Source organism: Ornithodoros turicata, chromosome 8 (assembly GCF_037126465.1).
Source record: "Ornithodoros turicata isolate Travis chromosome 8, ASM3712646v1, whole genome shotgun sequence".
Taxonomy (NCBI): domain Eukaryota; kingdom Metazoa; phylum Arthropoda; class Arachnida; order Ixodida; family Argasidae; genus Ornithodoros; species Ornithodoros turicata.
In genome coordinates this window covers 24809093-24833427 of record NC_088208.1, presented here as the reverse complement: position 1 = coordinate 24833427, position 24335 = coordinate 24809093, and the positions used below count along the sequence as shown (strand labels likewise).

At 43.4% G+C, this 24335-nt stretch overlaps 1 protein-coding gene across 22 annotated transcripts in view; it reads left to right on the top strand.

Moving 5' to 3' along the window:
• The window catches only part of LOC135366755 (muscleblind-like protein 2a), a 304286-nt gene extending 282096 nt beyond the window's left edge, over positions 1–22190 (top strand). For 7 of the 22 annotated variants that reach the window (XM_064599626.1, XM_064599628.1, XM_064599625.1 and 4 more), the window contains 6 exons: positions 1270–1506; positions 3631–3678; positions 7106–7171; positions 15439–15574; positions 21137–21221; positions 22078–22190. In XM_064599626.1, the coding sequence (XP_064455696.1) occupies positions 1270–1506; positions 3631–3678; positions 7106–7171; positions 15439–15574; positions 21137–21171 (522 nt within the window). In that variant the 3' untranslated portion in view covers positions 21172–21221; positions 22078–22190. Of the gene's footprint in view, positions 1–1269; positions 1507–3630; positions 3679–7105; positions 7172–9045; positions 9112–15438; positions 15575–21136; positions 21222–22077 lie in introns of all 22 variants that reach the window. The other 15 variants (XM_064599642.1, XM_064599636.1, XM_064599641.1 and 12 more) reach the window with 13 other exon arrangements.
• Positions 22191–24335: the final 2145 nt, after the last annotated feature.

The following is a 24335-nucleotide window of genomic DNA, read 5'->3' as shown; positions in this document are numbered from 1 at the left end:
CAGAAAAGTGTAACCGGAAGCTTCATGAAACCGTAGATCACTTTCTTTGCCGTCAGAGCGATTCGTATTTAATGTGATACGCAGTGCACATGTAGTTGCTGCGTAACAACTAGCTTTCTGAAGCCGATCGTTCAGCAAAAGCAAACGCAAATGTAGTTCAATCCTTCCCTCGGGCTTCTGGGTGACTGTTACGAAGCGCTTCCTGTCTCTTCCTGGAGCTCCTCAAGTGTCTCCTGTCCTCTGCCAGTCAGCCTTCTCTTGCAGGCCCAGACAGGCATTTGTGTGCGTACGCACAGCACCCGCTCTCGGTTTTCAGAGGTGTGCCGCATCGCATGGCTTCTCGCACGCTACATATACGCTGCCGCGCTGCTTCCCCACTTGGTATTGCTGCCTTATCCGCTGTGGACATTCAACTAGGACTGCTGTCCCTGCAGAAAGCTGTTTTTCTCGCACCATTGGTCATTACCCCCAATTGTTCCATGTCAAACAAGTCCCATGTCCTCCAATTCGCGAATCTTATGTTGTGCTGCCTTGTGCCAATGTACATGTTCCTCATTTGGTCACAACCAGCTCCATCTTTAGCTTCTCACTCGCAGTCTGAAAGCGATGTAACAGGTTCTTCAGTCAGTTGTAAATGTGTTTCAACCGCAGAGTGCAGTTAATCCTTCTCTTAGATCTTCTGATGATATTAACATGATGGGCCACCCTTCTTTCTAGTTCCTCCTCCTTGTGTGGTAGACAACAGAAAACCCTTCTTGGTACTTTGTGCTTGGTCTCGTCGTGCTCCTGCTGCAGCTAATCCTGAGTGAAGGCCCTCTGGTTGTAGCGGGAGTTCTTGAAGACAATATTTTCTTGTAGTAACACAATTCAAATGTTAGTTTGAGGGATTTGATGCAGTCATCAAGGATCCATAACTTGACCTTAGCTCAGCCCTGTCTCTCTGCACTTCAGGATAGTGTTTTTTGGAGTTCTGCATAAGGGCCTGCTGTCTACCATCTCTAACGGACGACTCGTGCATGTTATACTTTCGATCGGTAGCTGGTCTGAAAGGACTCGTGGAAAATGCAGTACTCACTGCAGACACGGTTCTCGTGTCATCTCGGAAAGGAATCTCATCGCACTGGTGGTCAGGATGTGAAAAGATGGTGGAAAAGGTAGCAAGAGCGGCACGTGAGATGCCTGCAACCGGTTCTGGCATGACATTTTGTCAGGAAAGCCTGACCTTTTTGGGATCCAGCGGCCAACATGAGGTGAATCTCCCTCCGGCAGGTGTGCAGAGAGTTCCAGCGGGGCACTTGCAAGCGACCGGAGACGGAGTGCCGCTTTGGGCACCCGCCAGACCACGTGGCAGTGGACCAAGGGGACGGGGCTGTCACCGTCTGTATGGACTTCGTGAAAGGCCGATGCTCACGGGACCAGTGCCGCTACTTCCACCCTCCCCCGCACCTGCAGGCTCAGCTGAAGGCCACGCAGAACCGCGCTGGTGCGGCTGCCGCCGCGGCTATGGTAGGCACTGTGACGCCTCCTCTTCCTCCTATGCTCTCTCTCTCTGTCTCTTCCCCCAATCTCACTACCCAGTAGTTTTCCTTAGCCCACCACTATGTCTGCCATGTGCTGCCTTAATGAGGGGGAAAGTCTACCGAGATTCATTATCGCTGCTGCTTTAGGGTCTCTGCTTGTGTCGCTGCTCTCTCACATGCTGGGCGTAAGGTTCCTGTGCAGCTTTTGATTGGGGTCACTATGCTGTTTCACCATTGGGAATCACTGCTTTTTAATGCTGCTGATGCACTTATAGCACCAGGAGCTTGTTTCTCCCTTACGGTGGTGGTGTCGTAGTCAAAATGTCTCACACTGCAAAGCTCACAAGTTATGCAGTGTGCCACATGTCTGTGTCAGACCACTGCTTTCAGCCACTTGAGAACGACATGAGCAAGATAGTGGTGTCATTTCAACACCTCCACTCGATTTTGCTCCGTGTTGCCGTACCCACCCGTGGGTGCTGCATCTGACTGTGCTCAAAACCTTCCTGTGTAATCATTATGACAACCCTCGCCTCTTGTGACTTGTGACTACTTAGTAAGAACTTCAGCAAACTGAGCAGAAAGTTTCCCATACAAATTTCTTTTTGTCCTCCAGTTTTCAAGTACTAAGGTATATGTTATGCCCTTTGTGTGCATCAAAATGACATTCCTTGAGATTTTCTGCGTGGCTCGATGTTAGGCTGACACAGGCATGTGGTCTTGAGTTTGTCAGCATGGTTTCTTAAGACAACACATTCACTAATGGCAAATCTCAGAGAATTGCAAGTATACTTAAAGCAGGTATTAGACAAGGATAGACTGTATCAGATTTGCAGTGGTGAAACTATGCAAAAGAGAGAAAGTACGAATGGCTAAAGCAGTAGTGAGTCTGATAAATGCAGTGCCTGTCCGACAAGATTGGGCTTCATTTCAGGTGTGTTGTTCCTTCAGATTGGCAAGGACAAAAAAAAAGTAATAGGGCAGCTTGCAATAAAAGCCGTTTTCAGTTTTGCACACTATTAGTCACAAATGTTATCTGATGCAGTTCCTTGGTATGGAATTTTTAGTTTTTACAAATTCTGTAGTGTTTAACCTTATTTTACCACACTTATTTTTACGTAGTGCCAGATACGCCTACTTATTTTTACATAGTGCCAGATAAGACTACTGAACTGTGATATGTTTACTGTTGAGAATAAAGTTTTAGACTCCCTCTCTATATATGCACACGTTATATTCTGGCAATCTGCCCGTTTTCCTCATCTTTGTATGCATATTTCTATTTTATACCGATATTTTTCCAGCGGCTTTATGTGGTTTAAAGCCTCAACACCATTGGTACAGAATGCATTACAAAGCATTTCATAAGGGGGGGAATGAAAACATGTTTTTTTCTTTTTACCTTGTGACTGAGCACACAAGCAGAGAGTAACATAATTAAAGTTAGTTCCCATTTTCATTAAATGTTGGTACAGGCTGAGTATATTTCTGTCTAGCAGGTTTGTCATAGATATATTTAAGGATATAGTGGGAGAGCAGAATGTGTTTGTGCCTTACGAAAATGTTGCATGGAACACCGTCACATGTTCATTTTCTGTGTGTTGTCAAATATAGGCAAAGAATACAGTATTTTAGGTTTTCTTTTTTGTGCACAACAGCAGCAATTTACATAATCTTTATTATGTATATCGGTGATTTATTGGTGCAAACAGTACAAAATACAAAGCTGTACATAAATATATATATGTGCTGCTTGTTCTCGATGGGTGAGGAGAGGTCATAGCTGCTGGCTTAGCGCATTTTATGAGTGCCCGTGGCACCCTTCAAGTTGAAGCTGGCAATTAGGAGCATCTTTGTTATTTCTTTCTGCATATGCTCGGGACTGGCTATGCTGTGTCATCGGGAAATACGCTTTTGTCGCTGGCATGTGATAATGGGGGACTCTAAAGCGGTCCTTGCTGATTCAAAAAAAAAAAAGACACGTTACACAACATTTCTATCTGCATGCGAGTTTGAGTGAGGAAAAACTGTGAGCTGTCTGTTTGTAAGCATGACTGAGGTGGTAACGACGATTTTACTTAAACGAGTGAATCCACATTTGTTGCACTAGGCTACAGAGGGAGGAAGTGCTGATGTTGGATTACAAATGTACACTCAGGTATTTAAGCTTCTTTTATATTTTACTACCCAATGTTTGTGACCAAAAAAGCATGAACTCATTTACACTATTTCTTGCCCTTTACACTATTTCTATAAGGTGCCACTTCTAGATCCACCCCACTTGTGTCCGTATATTACCTGGCCACTTTGTTTTGCCCTAGAGATCCTCTGCCTTACTCCTGTGATCTGCTCTTCATGAAGACATCTCTCCCTTTGTAGCATGTTGCACAAACCTCTATCACTATGAACAATGAATTACCAATTAGACACAATCTTTTCTGAGGGCAATGCAAAAAAAAAAAAATGAACATACATCTTTTGTACAGCAAGAAAGGCTTTAAAGTACTTGCCGTTTATTACTAATTTTGACTGTAGTAATGCAGAAACAAAGTACAGCGACACGTAGCCCGAAAAGTTTTGAAAATCGTCAGTGTTACAACCAGGCTGTTTCAGTGCCAATACTGTCAGTGGACAAACTACAGTTGAAGCAAAGCAATCTGTATTCCAGATTTGGTGATTACCAGAGACACACACAAAATGGAAGTAGAAGAGATAAGCACAGGAGCACTTTTCATAATCTGATACACCACTCAATATATTTCATTAACTTTCTCCTCTCTTGTAGTACACTGATGGTCAGATCAAAAATCCTTTCACCTGCACAACCTGAGTAACATTTCTAGTCACAGCTAGGACCTCTTTCTGATTCCCCCATCCTTGGTCTAGAGATGCTGTTAACTTTTCATTTTGTAGTGCTTTCCTGTACTGACTTGACATGCAGGCCTCTTGTCTCTCGTCTGCCTTCCTGTCGTCTGCTTGCTCTTACTTGTTTTGTGCTTTCATGTGCGGTCTGTTTGTCTGTTGTGCTTTCTGCATAACTTCTTTGGTTTTTTGTTTTAGAGTGCCCAGGAGCCTCAGGTAATGAGTATAAAAAGAATATCCAGTTTATGTGGCTCCAAGGAGCTGTAGACCAGTAACAATCTATCAATGACCTTTGTGCTAATATTAGTGAAATCCACTGTGCATGTTATCCTGTGCAGTGCAGGATGTGACATATAGTATTGAAGTAGTAATGCGCACACGTTTTCTGGGAACAGTCAGTTTCTGATCTCTTCTTCTGTTCAGTGGTAGGAGTTTTATTTTAGCCATATACTGAATATTTTCTAAGTAGAGTTATCCAACGGCAATGCCTAGTCAGCTTTGTTTCCATGATTATGTCTTAAAATGATTATACTGTTTTCAGCTGTAGGAAGTAGAACACCTGTTGTTACACCACCTTGCTACTCTTCTCTATCAGACACCTCTTCTGCTATTAACAGAGCACAGCATGAGGCAGAGCAGTCTGCGATTGGTGGTCCTGTGAGGGATAAAAGAATGTGTATGTGCAGCTGAAAAGTCATCTTATGTGTCCGCATCATGTGCATTTCAAATTTCTAGCTGCACTCAACCAAGGAGATTTGTCTTTAGATGTCCTCCTGCGGCCTTTTGCAGGCGACAAGTAGTTGGGTGCAGACATTTGAATATGATAAAAATGCTTTGTACTACAATGGTTGCCCCCACTTTTCTTTTCCTTCCTCTTTTGTTGCTCTCCGAAAGCCTTGAACCCTTTATGAGTATCATATTTCCTGCCTGTATGCTCTGGAGCGAAATCTAGTGAAGCCGGCATTTTGTTGTCAGTTTGGCAATGCCCACTTTGTTTTGTAATGCACTCATCACACAGACAGGAAAAGGCAATTAAAGTACTCCGGTTTCCAGACCGTTGGAAACGTTCTACTGGGGGGGAACTTGCAACATGGCGTGAAAGTAAAATAGAAAAGAAAAAGAAACACGAAAAATGTTAGGACGATGGGTAGGAAAGGTCGGTCGTACTGAAGGTCAGTTCTGTAAAGTGATGTAAATCAACAGTTTGTGCTGCACGATGATCGATGGCGTTTCATTGCAGTTTCTACATTTTCTCTGCCCACATTCTCTGCAGTAATGTAACAGCAACTAGTATAGTCAAATTCTTACAGCAGTGAAGTCACTACACAAAAAGATGCAGTGGGAGACCTGTCGTCACATTTTCGCCAACAAGTAGGCGGAAGTGATTTCACAAGTACGTAGATGCCCACCCGTCAGTTCCTGGCACTTATTCTGCAATATGATACGCAAGTAGGTCAGCTGTCTGTGCAGCTCCACTGTTTCCCTCTTTTCCCTATTGCCCATGGAGCGACCTTATTTGCCCCTCTCCCGAATAAGGGTGCGGCATTTCAAGGTGAAACGCACATGGTTTCTTCAGTGGACCCCCCCCCCCCCCCCTTCCCAAATTGCTGCCTTGTGAGTCGATTGGTACACGTGGTTTACCCTCTCTCCTGTGCATGTCGTAGCGTATATCTATCATCTAGGGTCACACAGGAGAACTATTGTGTTCAACTATAGTAGTACAGTGAAGCAAACAGAGAAAAAAATCTTGTTGCTAACCAGTACAGTTTAGTTATGACGTACCAACTGTTGAAGTTGCTTGTTTTAATCTTGCTGGTCTTTGACAGAATGCCTGCTCGTCAGTTGCGGGCAGGACCAGAACACCACATAAAAGCTTTGCTTTGTTCTATCATGGTATAGCTAAGTCATGCAACCGTTGTGAAACATCTCCAGACATCCGATTTTGTGCTGACATTTTTAAGCTGCATTCCCATTGTAGTAATAGCCATAAATATAGTGTTATCTGTATAGAGTTTCTTTTGTTAAGCTTTTGAGATTATGCAACTATATTACAATAACAATTTGCAAATAATTTTTGTCTGCTACCTTGCTAAAAAATGTGGTTGCAGAAGATGACGAGAGATCGAGTGCCAGCAGCATGTTGCTCCTTATGCACCGCAGCGACTCTTTTCTTCTATAGAAAGGTCCACGTGCGAAACTTTTTTACGCGTCTGCCATACCACTCTTGTATCCCTCTCGGTCCCACCAGCACCACACAACCTCTCAACGTTTGACCATACCACATCACTCATGGTTGTGTGCTTGTACGAAGGTGTCTTATCTTGTAGCATGATACTGTTCACACAACAGATAGCGTCATTACCTTGTCTACTGTGCTTGTTATATCGAACTGCATGATCTGTTTCAGTTTTATGCTGCTCCATTGCCGTTTGTACTTTTTAACTGCGGCAACTTAAAAAAAAAAAAAAAAGAGTTAGAGGTTGTAGACCACACTAGGGGGGGGGGGGGGGGGGGCCAAACACACAAAAGACACACAGACGCTCCCTCCTCTGTTGGCGAGAGGCGGGGAGGGGCCTTTTTTTGTGGCCGACTTGTTAATCGTTGCTCTCTTTGTTTCGTTTTTCCCTCTTATTTTTTTGGTTTCTTTCAACGCATTGCTGCTTGCTGCCATGCGCTGTGCCTACCCGCCATCCAAAACCATCTGCCTCTGCATACTAATTTAGCCGGGCCTGGGAGATCCCACCGCGAGCAAGAAGCGCCCCCGAGACTCTGCAGATGAAGTTGTGCTGGTACTCAGTCTCTCCCCCCTTAGAGCTTTTGCATGTTGTCTTTTTTTTTTTTTTTTTTCTATTCGCAAATGTGCGTGCGTTGACATTTGTGATGAGAAAAAGCGGGCAAGGCGTGCAGCCTCACGTTGTCACCAGGTAGCGCTGTCAGTTTTGTCTTTTTCTCTCTCTCTCTCTATCTATCTCTGTCCTCTCTCTTGGCAGTGGTGCACGGGCTGGTTACAAAATAAGATTATATACATATGGCGGTGCTCGGCAGCCCTGTGTGCAGAACTGCTCTGCATGCACGGGAGCAGCTTCGGTGTTTTCTGGAACAGGGCGACGTGCACAGACATACGTATATCACTCATGGCCATTCGTGGTGTTTGACTGGTTGAAATGATCCCCACTGACATCACTCTCTCCCTCTGTTCCTCGCTTTGACACCACATGTTCTCTGATGAACTGTTTCTTGAACGCTGCAGGGGTCTTGCTGGCGCTGTGCGGTTACTAAGGTGTGCTGGAACTCAACATGTCCCTCGTTTGTGTCACCATTAGCTTTCTCTGCCCCTCAACAGAAATACGACAGGCATTGATAGCTCGCAAATATCAGTTTCAAGTGCAAGGGTACACGGCTCCTTTTGGTGAATTGAGAAATTTCTGGAACAGCTTCGAATTAATGCTTTTAAGAAATTACCGAATGTAAAAAAACCTGGTTTGAATCGCCGTTCCTATTGAGCACCGTCAGTTTTTCTTGAGCACGCTAACATATGATTTGTCTCGGAAAAGCAATAGTTTTAGCAAAAATCAAAAGCTAAACAAGCCCTACTCTCCACATTACAACTAGTCAATCCACCGTAACGGCGTCACATAGTCTTGGAGAACTTCGTACAGATATCCCTGCTAATCGGTACTGGACGAGCAGATGCTCTACACGCAGGTCACCAAACAAGGCTGCGCTGCTTAGGTTGTACGGCCCCACTAACAGCACAGCGTCTCTGCAAGACCAAATCACACCTGGCTGCATGGTTGTCGTGTCTGAATTTTTTAATGCGAAAAGTCTGAGCCACATTCACACTTGGTCTGCATCGCATGGAGTGTTGCTTTGTACTCGCTCCCCCACCCCCCACATCTTTTTTAAACTTTTTTTTTTGTAACTTACTGACTGTCCCCTTGCAAGTCGGGAAGTGTTGCCTTACCCACCTGCGCCTTTTCCTGTGGCTGACCCCAAAGGGCACCCTGTTGTGCTGTTCTACTCATTGTACCTCATTGCACACACTTGTTAATATATACCGAACACATGCAGCCATGCTGATTTTTTTTTCTTCTTCTTTCGGTGTTGTTCTTTGCGGTACTTTTTGTTTCAATTTTATTGGCAGTTGTTTATTTCTTTTTTTTTTCTTTAAATTACCATCTTGTTTCCTTTGTCCATACCCCCTCCCCCCCTCTTATGCTCAATGGTTTTTGTTTAGGGTTCCAATGACAGTGCATTCGTGTGGTCACCTAACGTCAAATACGGTACCTCAGAGTAGCGTCGTCGCCTTCGGTTGTTTCCAGTTAACTGCCTCTAGGTGTTTCCTGCAGTGTTGCCGTATGCTTGTGACAGGGCGCGGGTGCTCTTGGACTCTCTTAGCTTTCATCCATGTCACCATGTGGCAGCACATGGCGCAGTCATTGAAAAGCATTGCAGAAGCCTTTAAGGATATCGTACTATTGTCAAACTTTTGGCCACACAGTGTCGCATTTTTCCACTTGTTGTGTATCTATCTACTGGAATGAATCGTATAATGCCCTACACCCTTCTTAAAACTTTTTAATTTCTGGAACGCTGACCACTGACCACGGCATTTGTCGGTTTCTGCTCCCCCTCCACCCCCGCCATCCCTTTGACACCCAAGCAGCCGGCCGAAGAGAGTGCACAGAGGGGATCCACTGTATGGCCTTGCTGCTTCCTTTGTGAACCAGTAGGTGGCACCACTGTGTTAGAGGGTGTGGGTGGTCAATGAGACTGCACGCCATGTTATTGCTTACTCAGCTCTTTTTTTTTTCTTTTCTTTTCTTTTTTGTGCCCATTATATATATATATATATAAATTTTTCAATGACTGTCCGAAAAAGAAAAAAAAAAGAAAAGAAAACTGAGCGTTTTTGATGGGCCGAGGGCGGGACTCTTCAAAGAGGCACTGAGGTGCGGAAATTTCTGCTCGTGGAATAAAAGGTGCCGTCACCCCGACGGTGATCCGAGAGGAGCGGAATTGATTTAGGCGCAAAGGAAGCCACTGTTTGCGCCATCCTCTTTTCTCTTCCTGAAGAGGTGCAAGACGGTTTAGGATTGTTTTGCACGGACCAACGGGAGTCCAGGCCGCACTGTCGTGCCTCTTGAGAAGGAGACAACGGGGAAAGCGTTAATTGCGGTTTCCTGCACACTTAAATCACGAACGATGCAACAGGTGTACCCCCGTTCCTTTTGTATTGCTGTCAAGGTAACCACACCTTTCGTTTCACAAGGAGAAATATTTGCACCTTCGTGCTCTTTTAAAATGAAGCATTATCAGAGCGGAGGGGGAACTGTGAAAATTCGAATTGCGAATCAAATATTCGCATGGCCTCTAAAAGGTGGAGACTGACATATGTCCACTAGGGTTACTGGTGGCAGTGTTGCCCCAGTAATCCCTCCCCATAATCTTGCAAACTGGCTGACTTGTTTTATCTTTATCTCTCCCGCACAGTAGAGGAATGTTTATGCATCTGTGTGGTGCACTGCTCACACGGGTATAGGTGTGCTCATACCGTTCAAAGCACTCACCATAATGACCCCTTTTCTACACCTATATGTCTTCTAACATGATACCTCTTCCTGCAAACTCAACCACTGTTCACAGATATCTGCACGAAGTAACGCCCCCTTGTTCTTGAGCAATTCACATTTAGTTCCTTCTTTCACTGCGAAGGTCCTAAATGCCATGAAACTGCACTGCCTTAATATTTGGTGTTGTGAGAAGCTTCCCTATTAAATGTCGCCTGTGGAACTGTCCAATGTGCTTTCCATGCTATGGCACTTATATTTTGCTCGGGATGCTTGGTAACCTTATTTGCCAGATGCTTATCAACCATAGGCAGCCCATTCCTTTTTTTAATGCTCCATAGCTTAAATTAATCTTGACATTATCAATTTATACGCACAAACATCATCCACCAAGCTGTGTGGAATACCTTTCTTCAGTGCTTTTACTCCTGGCACTTCATTTCTCATGTCCTCAAAATGTTCTGAGGAAATATAGTCATTATTCCTTTCTTTAAAAAAAAAGTCCTCAAAATGTCCTGAGGAAATATAGTCATTATTTCTTTCTTTAAAAAAAAGTCCTCAAAATGTCCTGAGGATATATTGTCATTATTCCTTTCCTTAAAAAAAAAGTTATTCGTAGTACAAAGGAAAGAAAAGCAGTTTTACATCAGCTCTGTTATTATGCAGCTATATTAAATAATAGTAAGTGCATAGATTTTTTTAAAAACTCTAAGTTAGTAGAAGTAGTCGCAGTTTTAGTAACAGTTGTAGTGGTGAGACACACACTCTGAAGTCACGAAAAAAAAAAAAAAAACTTCATCTGCCTTTCTGCGGCCTGCGCGCTGTGCATGCACATCTGTAACTCTGCACACCTGTGTGTCAGCAGTACGTGGGACATAAATTGTAAAAAAAAAACTGTAAATTATAAAGACTGAGCCGAGCAGGCAAGATTTCTATGCAGTGAGGCAAGTGAAAGTCAGAGCAACAAGCTAATACAAAGGTGTGCCCAGTACACTCAAACCAGGGGCAGCTACACCTTGGTGGTGGTTAACAGCTGTGGAGCACCTTTAAAGGGACACTAAAATGCAAGAACAACTTGTTCCCAAATGAAAGTCCGTGTTTGAATTAGTATAGTGCAAGCAAAATTAGTTCACACAGCTCTACCGTTTAGAAGAAAAGCGCAATGACAAAAGAGCGTCTATGCCGACATTCAATGAGCTTCAGGAGAAGCATGCACATGCCTATCGTGTGTATGTCGATTTGGAAAGGGGCCGTTCGTAGTGTTCCATACATGCGTAGCATGATGTACATTGCCGCATTTTTCAATACCGATTTACTGAATTGTAGCCTACAACAGTTATCAAAAATGTTCCACTGACAACATTTATCTTCACGTCCTACAGACAGGGTCACCAGTCCGCTTTGTAACTCGCACTATGTTTTTCGCCGGAACTGCTCCGTGACGTGGCACGCGTGTGCACAGGCAGCATGGACTAAAAGCACCCAATGTATACCCGATGGATACCCAATGCACGAGCTGAACAACGTTCACTGCTTAGTGCCGGAACAAGAAAGAATCCGGTATAATTCTGATTGTAGCTTCGTAACGGAATCAAAGTTTTCAATTATGGCAAGTGAAAAATCGACATACCCTGTAACATAATTTGAAGTTAACTTGTTTTTGCAACTTAGTGTCCCTTTAACATTTTGCACTACATTATGTGCGAACGGCAACACTATTGCAAGACTAACATGCCTGCTTGGAAACAAGGTTTCCTGGTTTGCGGGTAGCAACTCTGGCTTTCAAGTCTTTTGCTTTCGCCTTCACATTATCATTTTTTGCAAGGTATGCACGGTGTACTGCTGACTATTATGCACAGAATCTGAGGAGGCTTGCACAACGATAGTACCACAAACAGAGGAGGAAAAATGATGCACACACAAATGCTAAAGGTGGAACAAGGTAGTAACATAGTGTGTTTACAGATGTGAGACCCCTGAAAAAAAATTAAAAATTGGGGCAGGGAAAGGTTTATTCCTCTTTTTTTCCCCTCTTCTCCCACATTTCCCTAATTCCCAAATTTACAATCTTGAGAGTCAAAAACATCAAGTTCAGGCAAAATATAACGCACGGGCTGAAATGTCAACGAAACAATGGCTTTTTGAGTTAGACCAAGTGGAAGCCATTCCACTCTTAATTTGTATGGTGATTGCTCATAGTCTCATAGATCTTAGTCACTGAACAACAAAATTTGACCTCAACTTGGTATAGCTCATATTTGTTTGCTGAACAAACAAAATCGTTTTTTACAGGTTAGTGCACTATAATTTGTTCTCTAATGTTCATAAATAAATCTGTCACACAAGACAGAGATTTTTTGTTTTTGTTTTTGAGGGGAGATCAATTTTTCTAAATACTATGATCTTTTTTTTTTTTTTGAGAAGTTCAAAATGTCCAGGAATTTTGCATCTCTAAGTGTGCGCCATGAATCATTCTCTGTCTGTGGTTTGTTACCGTGTGTTTGCTGTCAAAGGGTTCACGATTTCTGTGACTTCTGAGTGCAGGACCAGCTACGACTGTTGCACTCGGTAAACTGGTTGTCATAAACCGGTCATATTAATGTAGACATATGCTGCCTATCCAGTGGGACAGTTTATTTACCACTATTTTCTTCTCATATTCACCGCACATTAAGAATTTGAGCACCCACAGCACTTTCTCACCACCAGTCCCTGTTGTTTTCCCCTTTGCTTTTTCCTACTTCATCAGAAGCAGCAAAGGTAACGAGAGCCATACTTTTGTAAAATGACAAACATACTGCAGTGCATTTTACTCAGTATTTTAAACACTGCCAGTTTTTTAACACTTACTGCAACTGCTTTATTTTTGTTTTTCCCTTCAAATTTATCACACTTCCCACAGCACACGTCAGCCAATTTCAGGAGGGAGTGGAAATGGGCCAGGTGTACAATAGCCAAGCTCAGATTGGCATGTTGGATTGGCTTCTTATTGATTCGTTCCTAGGTTTTAATTTCTAGCCGACAAAAAACTTCTAAGAGGCGCATAAATCTTTGCACGCACATATGACTAAGTGTGTAGTCAATGTTTTGATACTTTGGAGCTGCCTGCAAAAGCATTTTTTGTCCTGTGTGAATTCCTGAACGCAGGCGTCTAGCTGCAGAAAAAAAAAAAAGTTCGTGACCACTGCTGCTTGCTGTAGCTCGTGCTTCGGTACACACTTCCTCATTTCGTTTGTTATATTGTTTCCTCATGCACAGCTTTTACGTTATTTATATTTTCACAAGTCACAGAATGCTTTTGCAGTCCTCTGTACAACTTATAGGAAATGTTTTGTATTCATGCATAGGGATGGCATGTAAATTGGGATGAGCACCTGTTCTTCACTTTCAGTATGCACCTTCAAGCTACAGTGAAGTTCAAAGTACTCCTTGTAGTTTTCCTCTGTCTATGTTATCGTTAAGTAAGAATTACTTTAATTCCAAGCTGTTGTTGTATTAGCTTTTGCAGACCTTGCATATGGTAACATAGATTTAATGCTACTTTATGTACGGTTCTTATGTAGTGCTCATAGTGTGGTATAAATCCAGCACAAAGTTCCTAGAGAACTATACTAACCGTAAGAACCGCAACACACCAAGCTTACTGTGTCCATAAAAGTAATCACTATATGGCATTCTTGGTAGCTGTATACTTCTGCTCCTGTGGCCAACATTCCTGTGTAACATTGTGTTATGTACACATGTAAGGAATCATGCATCTGCTATTACTTTGCTGCTACTACAATCACCCACCGCCATCATGCTCATCACAGCTAAACAAAGTTTGTAGCTAAAAAAAATGCTGCTACTACAATCACCCACCGCCATCATGCTCATCACAGCTAAACAAAGTTTGTAGCTAAAAAGAAAATAAGGCACTACCACAGCGCACCACTAAGCACGCAGGGTTGCTAGACTAGAATTTGTGTACATTCGTGGTACTGTGCATGGTATCAAACCGCTCCCGAGGAAGAAAATTTCCGGACCCGCAGTTATTTTTCAACCAGATCACAAGATTTCGACAGCTACGATGTTTTGGAGATACCTACCTTTTTGTTTTGTGCATATCATTTAGGGTATGTCAACATCAAGGACTCTGTTTCACCAGACTGATTTCACGGGCAGAAAAATTATGGTCTTGTGCCCGTCCCATGATAATATGATAAGAAAGATGTCGAACGTTGCTTAGGAGCCAGTTCCCCACGCAGTTTAAATTGTCTTGCATTTGCAAAAATATGACACACTGAATAACACCATCACACTATTTTATTACAAATTTGGGATGGGCACATGTTCTAGATTTCACAAGACTTTTTTTACTATGAAGAAAAATTATGGTCTTGTGCCCGTCCCATGATAATATGATAAGGAAGATGTCGAACGTTGCTTAGGAGCCAGTTCCCCACGCAGTTTAAATTGTCTTGCATTTGCAAAAATATGACACACTGAATAACACCATCACACTATTTTATTACAAATTTGGGATGGGCACATGTTCTAGATTTCACAAGACTTTTTTTACGCTATATTACGTTACAAAATGGCTTTGGAGCGGGGTATGCTAAGCAACAGTATGCAGGGCCCCTTGTCAGCAAAGCACTGTAGCAAAATAGCCTAGTATAGGTTGGTAGGTAAACATCAAGTAATCCCGTAATTTCACGAAACCTGGACCGACACTGGTAAGTCTGAATTAATGCACCTGCCCTTTGTAAGGACACATAATTTTTAGCCACACTCGTAATCCGAACAACCTGAGACTTCACATAGAACTTTTACTACTTTTGCAGGGATGTGCGATTTGTGCATACTTAATTAAACCTTTCACTTTTACCTTTACCATCCCCATTGCTAACTATATATTTAGTTTGTTCATCTTTCACAACTGTTGTGCCGTAAGACATTCAGCAACTGGCTATTATTTTCGAGTAACAGAACAGAGAAAACTGCGGGACAGGACTACAGCACTACACCATACGCAACGGAGGTAGCCCACAAAGTCACGCTGTGAATGTACCCATGCTGGAATGAAGTCCTTTTCCTCAGCACACTCAGTGCGGTGTGGCTGCCGAGAAGGTGGACTTCAATCAGATCTTTCGGTCATTTTATTTGGGTCCCCGCATACAATAGGAAACTAACAACAATCCACTTGTCACAACGAGGCCACAGGATCACAAGCCTAATGTAAGCACGGTGGTTCGTGTCCCACTCGGTAAACGATTGCGTCTCACTGAGGCAGTCTCATCCCAGTTTACATGTACAATGAGGAGATTATATTAGGGTAGCGTAGGGCAGTGCACAGTTCTTATTGTCTGTGAAGTGCTAGGACAGGGACCACCATTTATTTCACTGAGTGTCACGCAGTTTAGTTGCCACACCAAGAAGCACAGGCTTGAGCAGCTGCACTGTGAACCTGCTTTGACCAATGTTTGTGTTTTTGCATTGCACAGGCATTCCCTGGTATTGTACCTTACACAAAACGCCCCGCCCTCGATAAGAGCGGTGTACCCGTGTATCAGCCCAGCACCACAGCCTACCAGCAAGCTCTGGCTTTACAGATGCAACAGCCCTTCGTGCCTGTTTCTTGTGAGTAATACGTTAATGCACAGCGCAATGTCTTGAGATTGGGCTGCATGCCGTCACTCGATCCTGCTTCTCTCTTCCTTCCTTTGGTGATGCCACTCGAGTATGAAGCAGTACCCACACGTCCCAGGCTAGGGTTGCCACCTTTCGTAGTGAAAAATACCGGCTGAGGGAGAGGAGGTGGAATAGACGGAAAGGAGGAAATGTTTCCGGGAAATGGAAAGTGGGTGAGGGGTGGAGAGTATACAAAGAGAGAGAGAAAGAAGGAACCAGCGTACTCGCTCAAGACAACAATGATTATAATAATGAATAACTAAGAAAACGACTGGTGACTACGGAGTTGGGTCTGTGCTCCAAATTTATTCAAGCTGTAGTGGAATGTTGAAAGGAAAACCCCGTAAAAGCCCCTATGAAAGGTGTTGAGCCACAAATACCGGCAAAAGGCTGCCGGTATCATCTTCCTACTGGCAACCGGCAGAGCGAGCAAATAACCGGCCGTGCCGGTATAATACCGGCCTGGTGGCAACCCTATCCCAGACTGATGTCCTCCGTTTACGGTGCTCAACAGAAGTTTACGGAACACGCTCAGGCGCGTTCCTTCCTCAGAGTGACACATACCCCAAGTAGCAAAATATATTGGCCCAATATTGACTGTATATCTGCAATACTGGACCAAGATTGGGCCGGTATTGCAAATGTTCAGCCGATATTATGCCAAAATGTTGTTCTGCTTGGGATGCTAGCAGCGAATGGGACCGTACGGCCTTACAGACATGTGCCCAGGTAACCCAGTCACCTGTTTGCAAGTCTGTACGGTCCCAATCGCTGCTAGCGTCTCACCCTGAGGAAGGAATGCGCCGGAGCGCGTTCCGTAAACTTTTGTCGAGCACTCTACACACTGTGGCATACATGTTAGTCAATTCTGACAGGGCATAATTAACCAACACGTATGGTCGTCATTCAGACGTAAGAGTACACGTACAGTAAAATCCTGTGTAGATACGAGCACAGCAAATGCCCAGCTGCAATTTGTTTATAAGATGTCCTGTTTGCCGCAGACACACTGCCTGTTCCCTTCTTACTGGCCTGTTTTGATAGGTGTGACAATGTTGGTCAGATTGTGTAAATTTTCAGGCTGATTTTTAGATACATGACATGTTGTGATTCGTGTACTAGTGCTTTAATGCAACACTGAAGGGAGAACAGCCTTGGAGTTATCGTATCTATTTTCCTACACGTAGACACACAGAGAAATTACTGATTTTTGAGTCCTAGCAATGCTCAAGTAGTGTGTTGTACAAGAGCAGTGCAACACCCCCGAAAAACAAACCTCAATGTACAACTGTGATAGAATGTTTGTCCACTACATAAAGTTTTCACACGATACATGCGAATATCTGCAGACTGCACAGCGGATGTTGACCACAACATTACGGGGTGAGAGCAAGTTCACTCTGGAATATCTCACACAAGTTCAGTGCAACTGAACTTTGGCAACTTCTCTGGCAACACTGCTCTGTGATTACATATCTCACTTATTATCTGTGTTCTAGAGGGGTTTTGCACTTTATGTTGCAGTTGTTATGTGCATCACTAAAGGCAGTTTTTGGCTGGATTGCAAGCCACCTCAGTGATATCTTAATGCCAGTGATTATGATTTCAGCAGTGAAAATATGGATACGAATGCCGGGACAATCGCACATGGCCATATTTCTCTTCCCCTCTCTCACTTGCCACCACATAGAAATTGTTTCACTATCAGTGTATTCATATGAGTGGCATTTCCCAGAATACTCCAGCGGAAGATGTGCAAAACGTCATAACTTCCTGTTGTCACGTGAGCACAAGCACCCAGTGTCATGTCTTTTCGTGCTCGCCTAATCATGAAGAATATCCTGCAGCCCAGCCACAAGATATTCCGTAGCAGATGACAGGGCCAACGTTGACATCTGCTATTACAGTACTGTGCGAATACTGGACATAAGATGTGGCAGAACTTGTGTGGAATCTTCAAGTGGCCTGTACTAGACAAGCAGCCGGTACTAACCATGTATTCACACAAGCGTCATCCTCAAGGAATATTCTAGTGGAAGAAAAGGTGAAAACATTGCTCCTGGAGCCGAAGTTTCGTCCTGTGTTACGTCGAGCATTCACACGGTAGCAGAATATCGGGAGTGGCGTACTGCACACTTAGCACATGACACCGTCAGCGTCTTTTCCTGTCGTCTGCTACAGAATATCTTGTGGCTGTGTAGCAGGATATTTCCCACGGTTAGCAGTGTACGTGAAGACGCGACATTGAGTGCTCGCGACCACGTGACAGCAGAAAGCTATCACGTTTTTCACATCTTCCGCCGCAGCATTCTGGGGAACGTCGCACATGTGAATACGAGGTGCGCTGATCGTGATGTTCTGTTTGGAATCTTCAAGTGACCTGTACTAGACAAGCAGCCAGTACTAACTCACCTTCTTTCAGCAGCACGTGCTCCATCCTGTGGCGCTGCATGCAACTGCTACTCTGCCATTTCCCACCTTCCATTTGTGAGCGCACTCAAAAACCTGTCTCTGTCTTTCTCTCTCTCACTGCACTGCACCTTCCTTCCTTCCCTTTTCCACTTCTCTTTAGTACCCATGATGCCCTCTGTTGCACTGGATGTCAGCACTGCTGCCTCTAATGCCACTACCGTCGCATACTGTGACGAAAATGGCCAGGTACCGCGCTTTTTGCGCCCTGCCTCGTTCTTCTTTCTCTACTCTTTCCTCTCTGCATGCCTTTGCCTTGATTTTGCACCTGGCTGTCTGGCAACATGACTTCTTCCTGCTGCTTGCTCGCCATTCTGTTTGATGTAGCAACATGCTTTAGTGTAGGGCCAGCATTCTTGTCTTAAGACTCATCTTTCGGACTACTGTGCTCCCAATGGGCAATAAATGTGGCAATATATATAACTGCTGTGACACCCAATGGGAGCACACCTGCTGTAACAACAAGGTAGTGAAAAAGTGTATCCGTGCCCACATGCCGTGCCCAGTAATTGCTCAATGCAGGAGGAGAATCGTGTTGACTGCTTATAAAGCTCTGAAGCTGATTCGATCCTGGTAAATTTCAAAGTGATCGAGCATAGTGCAGAGTTAGAATGTGAAACATATGAATCCCGTACTCAAAATGGCGGTGTTCCAAAAAACAGTTGCGATGTTGCTCCCGAGAGGCACAACACTGAAGCAGCTGTTAGGGCACTACAGCTCACTGCAATTCCAGCCACTGCAGTGTTGTGCGTCACGTCGCCGTCTGCGGAGGAGCATCTTAACCGCTCTGTGCAACAGCACCGTTTTGATAGTTTTAACTACCAGGTTCATAGATTTCTCATTATAACTCTGATCTGAGGTGCTCAATCACTTTGAAATTTAACAGGATTGAATTGGCTTCAGGCCTTTCTGTGTAGACAACACAAGGCTCCACCTACACTGACTAATTGCTGGGCATGGCATGTGGGCACGGGTACACTTTTATACGTCGCTTCCCTGTACAAGAAGGATGCTAGAGAGGGTTCCTTCACGTTCAATGGCATTTTGGCAGTCAAGGCAGCTCTTCAGATAGTGCTTTAGGCCCAGTTTCACCAACGCTGGTTAACTTTGAACCAGGATCAAGCGTTGCTAAAACTTGAAGTTAACACCCGATTATTTTTTACAAACATTAGTTGGTGACGTGATGAATAACTTGCTTTAGTGAGGCAGAGTTAAGCATTAACTTCAAGTTAAGGGACCGTTGATCTCGGTTCAAATGTTAATCGGCGCTGGTGAAACCGGGCCTTAATCACTCATGTGTTTTTACCGACAACATGGTCGTCATGTTCAAAATTACGGAGTACAGTTGTGGCACTGTACCTGGCCATCTTTTAGTCACTCAGTTCATTTGAGCACTATATGCTACAGAGGTTTCTCAAAAAAGATTGTTTGTGGTCATTTCAAAGCGTTACTGTATGATGATTTGAGGATGTTGCCATGCAGCATGCATATAGCAAAGTAGTCGTTAAATAATTGGTTTGTGTAACCACTACAGGGTGCTTCTGCATGCAAGGCAACTGAAAGTTAGCCACGGGTCTAGTCGTACCCACGGGTACTTAGCATGTCCTTGCACCCATATCTTGCACTTTCAAAGGTGAATATTGGCACAAGAACGTGTGGTAGGGCAGGGCCTGGTTAACTACAAGGTTCCAGAATGAAAAGTAACCTCCCTGAGACATTTTCATTCAATCAGTTGACAAATTTGTTGGAACAAATGCTGCCGTCACGCAAGGACAAACGCATATAAACAGAAATGTGAAATGCAAAATAAGGAAAGCAAGCCACAACTGTTACAGTTGTGGCTTGCTTTTCTTATTTTGCATTTCACATTTCTGTTTATATGCGTTTCCCACAGAGAGGACAAAAAAAAAGCACATTTTCGCATCATCTGTTGGTGTTAGAGGACAGCATACTTCCTAATTTCAGAGGTGTTCTCAGGACTACTAGTCATCACACAGTAAACCACTAATATCCCTAGGACATCCCTACAAGGTCATGAACGTCCTGAATAGCTAGATATCCAGACGATATCTATGGGATGTCCCAGAACGACTTTCGCGTTTCGGTTTTACCCAATAAATAACAGATGTCCTAGGTACATCTGCAGGATAGCCGCACATTGGATGCTTGAATGGAGAACGAAGTCTGCACATCCCAGGGATATCCATGGAAGATCCAGTACACCAGATACTACTTACTAATACCTAGTACTATACTAGTCATCAGTACAAGGCATAGGCAACATAAGGATGTAATTGTGCATTTCTTCTGTTGGGATTTTTGCCAAGTGGTGCAACTGCATTTGAATGTTCAAATTATTGAGCTGTCATTTCTCTGTTTGACTTAAGCTACATTTACATGCAAGGGATCACATGAGGCAGTGGTTTAACTAGAATTTCGTCCTTGGGGAGGGGTATTTACATGCTTTTGATGAAATATTGTGTCCTTTGAAACGCAGCACAAAAGCCAGTACGATCCTGCATAAATAGAGTATCGCATCCATATCTTACGCATTTCAAAGGTGCAAATGTTTGCACCCCTTATATGATTATCAGATTTGGAGATTTGAAGAATGCAAGTCAGTGGCTGTAAAGAAGAGACTGTGAAAACGTTTACTTTGACAAGAACTACTTCAGAAGAGATTTTATCAAACAAAAATAAATTTGTGCTGATATAGGACCTTTGTCTGTTAATCCAGCCCTGGCCTCGTACAACTATGCCGGTAGTGATCGGCACACCTGAAGCATTGTAATTCTAGTCATGAAATACATGTGATTTTGCAAACTTAGAAACGAATGGCCTGCCCTTCCTGTTTAGAGTTGAAAGATGTTCCATTTCTTACGAATAGTTCTTCTTTTCTTGTTGTTTTTTGCTGTATGTTTCCTACTAATGCACACACTGCATAATGTAGCACCTGCTGCACGTGACTGAAGAGTAGGCCTGTGTAGTATGCTCTTTTCTATATTTCCCAGGATTCTAATGGGAGCGCTTTTATTCTTGCAGTTACTGGACACCCTGCCGGTGTGCCGCGATTTTAAGTCAGGCCAATGTAACAGGCCACAGTGTCGATATGTGCATCTTATCGAAGGTGAGCTGCTGTGTTTGCTTCTTTCTCTTTTTTTTTTTTTCATCTATATGCTTTACTGTTGGACAGACTTTGATCTTGGACAGAAGAGACAGAAAAGCTTCCTTAGCCATCGCTATACCACAGCGTGTTTGCAAATAAGGTCGGGATTTGGCATATACAGGCAGACACTTTCTAAAAACATCTCCTGGGATCAAGTTTAAGTTATGATGGTTGCAAGCTCTGTGCCGCGCCACTGTTCATCACGGTAAACTTTTGTAGTCCTCTACTCTGCAGTTCATGGGCCAGGTAGCCCAGAAATATTTAGGCTCGGACTGGGCACAAGTCAGGAAAACCAGAAATTGCTTGGGCCAGGCTCGGGCCTAGGAATGCATTTTGTGCAGTTTCTTAGCCAACTCTTAGGGCCTAACTTTCTAGGGCTATAGTACCCGATTATGCCCAATATTTACGCCCCGGTTCAAATCGGCAAAAGCGGGGTTTAACCCGATATTTCTCCAAAAACTGCTGGACCAGGGGGATCCGAAGTGATCACAGCTTCCACAGAACTTTGGAAACTGTATTGTTAATGCATAAATATGCTGATATAAACTGTCAAAACAGAGACCCTGCTGCCTCTTAGACGCGTGGTCTAAGTATTGGTACTCTGTGTCTACTGGTGTATTATGCCGAGTGAACCGAAGATTTACACCTGATTCAATCCGACTGAACCAGAATTTGGTTGAATCGGGTTCTGTTCAACCCGATTACACCCGAATCATTCAAGCAAAATATATCCCGATATTTAACCCCTTGATATGTTGCTGAAAAATATCACCCGAAAAAGTCTGGCCCTTACACAGCTGCAATGCCTCCTTTTCAGAGTGCGTGGAAGTAGTGGAGGGCAAGGTGACCGTCTGCCGTGATGCTGCCAAGGGCAAATGTGCTCGTCCACTGTGCAAGTACTACCATGTCCCAGTGCTCCCTCTTACCCCCCTCTGACCCCTGGGGCTCGAGGCTGCTCCGGTCGCAGCGTGGCACACAGTGTCATCACCTGCCCTCTCTATCAACAACACTGCTGCACCACTTCACTGTTGATCCACCTTCTCCCTTTTTGACACCTGCCGTGGCTACTCCTACTTCTATTCTTACTACTTCCATTGTGAAACAAATGTGCTAGGTTATTTTTTTGAAAGACAAGGAAAGACTGGAGGTGTGTGGTGTAAGGACCCCACAGTTGAGGTTCTAGTCAGAAACAGATCTTATGGCCAGGTGCCTATCTTTGTTTTTTAGAATTGAAAGAGTCAGCTGCCATCCCTCCCACCACAGTTGTCAGTATATATATGGGCTGAGTTTTACGTGAATGAGTTTTTCGATACGCTGACACGGAGAAATGAAGAGAGGACGAGAGACCAAAACTCACTTGAGTGCCATCTGTGTTTTACTTTCTGCGTTTTTCCCCTCGAGTGGCAAACCAGGACATTCTCTTTTTTCTTTGTGAAAAGAACAAAGCCCTATCCTACTGCTGTTTGTTGTTCGGTGCTGATCACTGCAAGGGTGGTACCAAGAATGCAATGAAATCTTTACCTTTGTCTTACTGACACGTGCAAGACTACCACTACTACATTGTTTCATTTTACAACCAGGTCATACACATAGCGCAGCGTAATAGTAATACTTGATCGTGTTACATTGTTTTGCTGTCTGACCGCCTGTTACCATGGTGTAAAGTTGTAAATTCCCATTGCTGTATGATGTTGTCGTTTTTTGGGGGTTTCTTTTTATCTTTTTTTTTTTTACGGCTCATTTTCGTTTTCCTAGATGTTACTTCTCTGTATAAACCGAATGAAAATAGGACGTAACTCTCCAATGCGTTTCTGCGGGCATCGAATATCTCTGTGTAATCATTGTTCCACTTCGTAATTTCACTGTGTGCTATGGGAGAGTATGAAGTGCACATGTGCTTGTGTGTATACGTGTGCACTGTTATATGTGTACACACACACACACACACAGATGTGTATATATATATATATATAGATATATATATACATAAAGTGTAGCGATTATATACAGGCATGTGTACAGGTGTATTGAAAAGAAAACTTGTCTGTGTGTATGAATGCTTGATGCAAAGACTGTAATATTGATATAATCGTAAATTGTTTCTAATGATTATGTGTGTGACAGCAGGAACAAAAAAAAAAAAAAGAAAAGAAAGGGAAGTAGACACCTATGCAAAGTTGCTGCCTGTGTTTAGGGCATGTTCACTTGATGTTTCTGTGCTTTCCTATTCATGTACACATACACACACAGAAAGAAACAGTGCATGCCCAAGTTTATTGGTTTATCATGTGCGATGAAATGGATTGCCTAACACAGGCTCTTTTCATGTGTTGTTGACATTTTTTTTTAATTCCACATATTTTAATATATTGTTGATCCCTTTTCTTACGATTTTAGTCAATATTTACATGATCACTTCATGATAATTATGTGTTTGCAATGTGTTTTTAGCTATGTTTCGTTGTAACAATAACTGTGGCAACACATGACGGATCTAGCGTATGTACTTCACAATTGCTTGCTTTTGCCAGTGAAGCTGACAGCCGTGAACAATGCACGAACACCAGCGAGGAAACAAAAAGCGGAAATTTGTACTGTGCATGTTGCGTTAAGAGTAAATGCAGCCATCACATGTGTTTTCTAATTGCTTGCTTTCGCCACTGAAGCTGACAAGCAGTGCACAATACATGAACAATATAGTGAGGGAAAATAATTGTGTGTTATGTTAAGAGACACCATGGTCACAGTGCAGGGGAACTTTTAAGATGTTGCTAGTGAACTGTGAACAAGCAGCGAGCTGCAAAGAAAAAAGACACAGCAATGGTAGTTTAAAAAATTGTAGTTTTGTGAAAATGCCTTTTGAGAAATCTATGTGCACACTACATTTTTTTTTATATCTGGTGGAGATACATATATCTATTGGCATTCAAGACTACAGCATGAGCAAGAAACCCATAGAAGGAGGCAAATACAATCCTTGATCGAGAGACAAAGCAACATTCCTTCGAGCTCGACGACGTACGTTACATAATTTATTTCCGCAAGTACAAAATGGCAACATCGCTTCACACATTG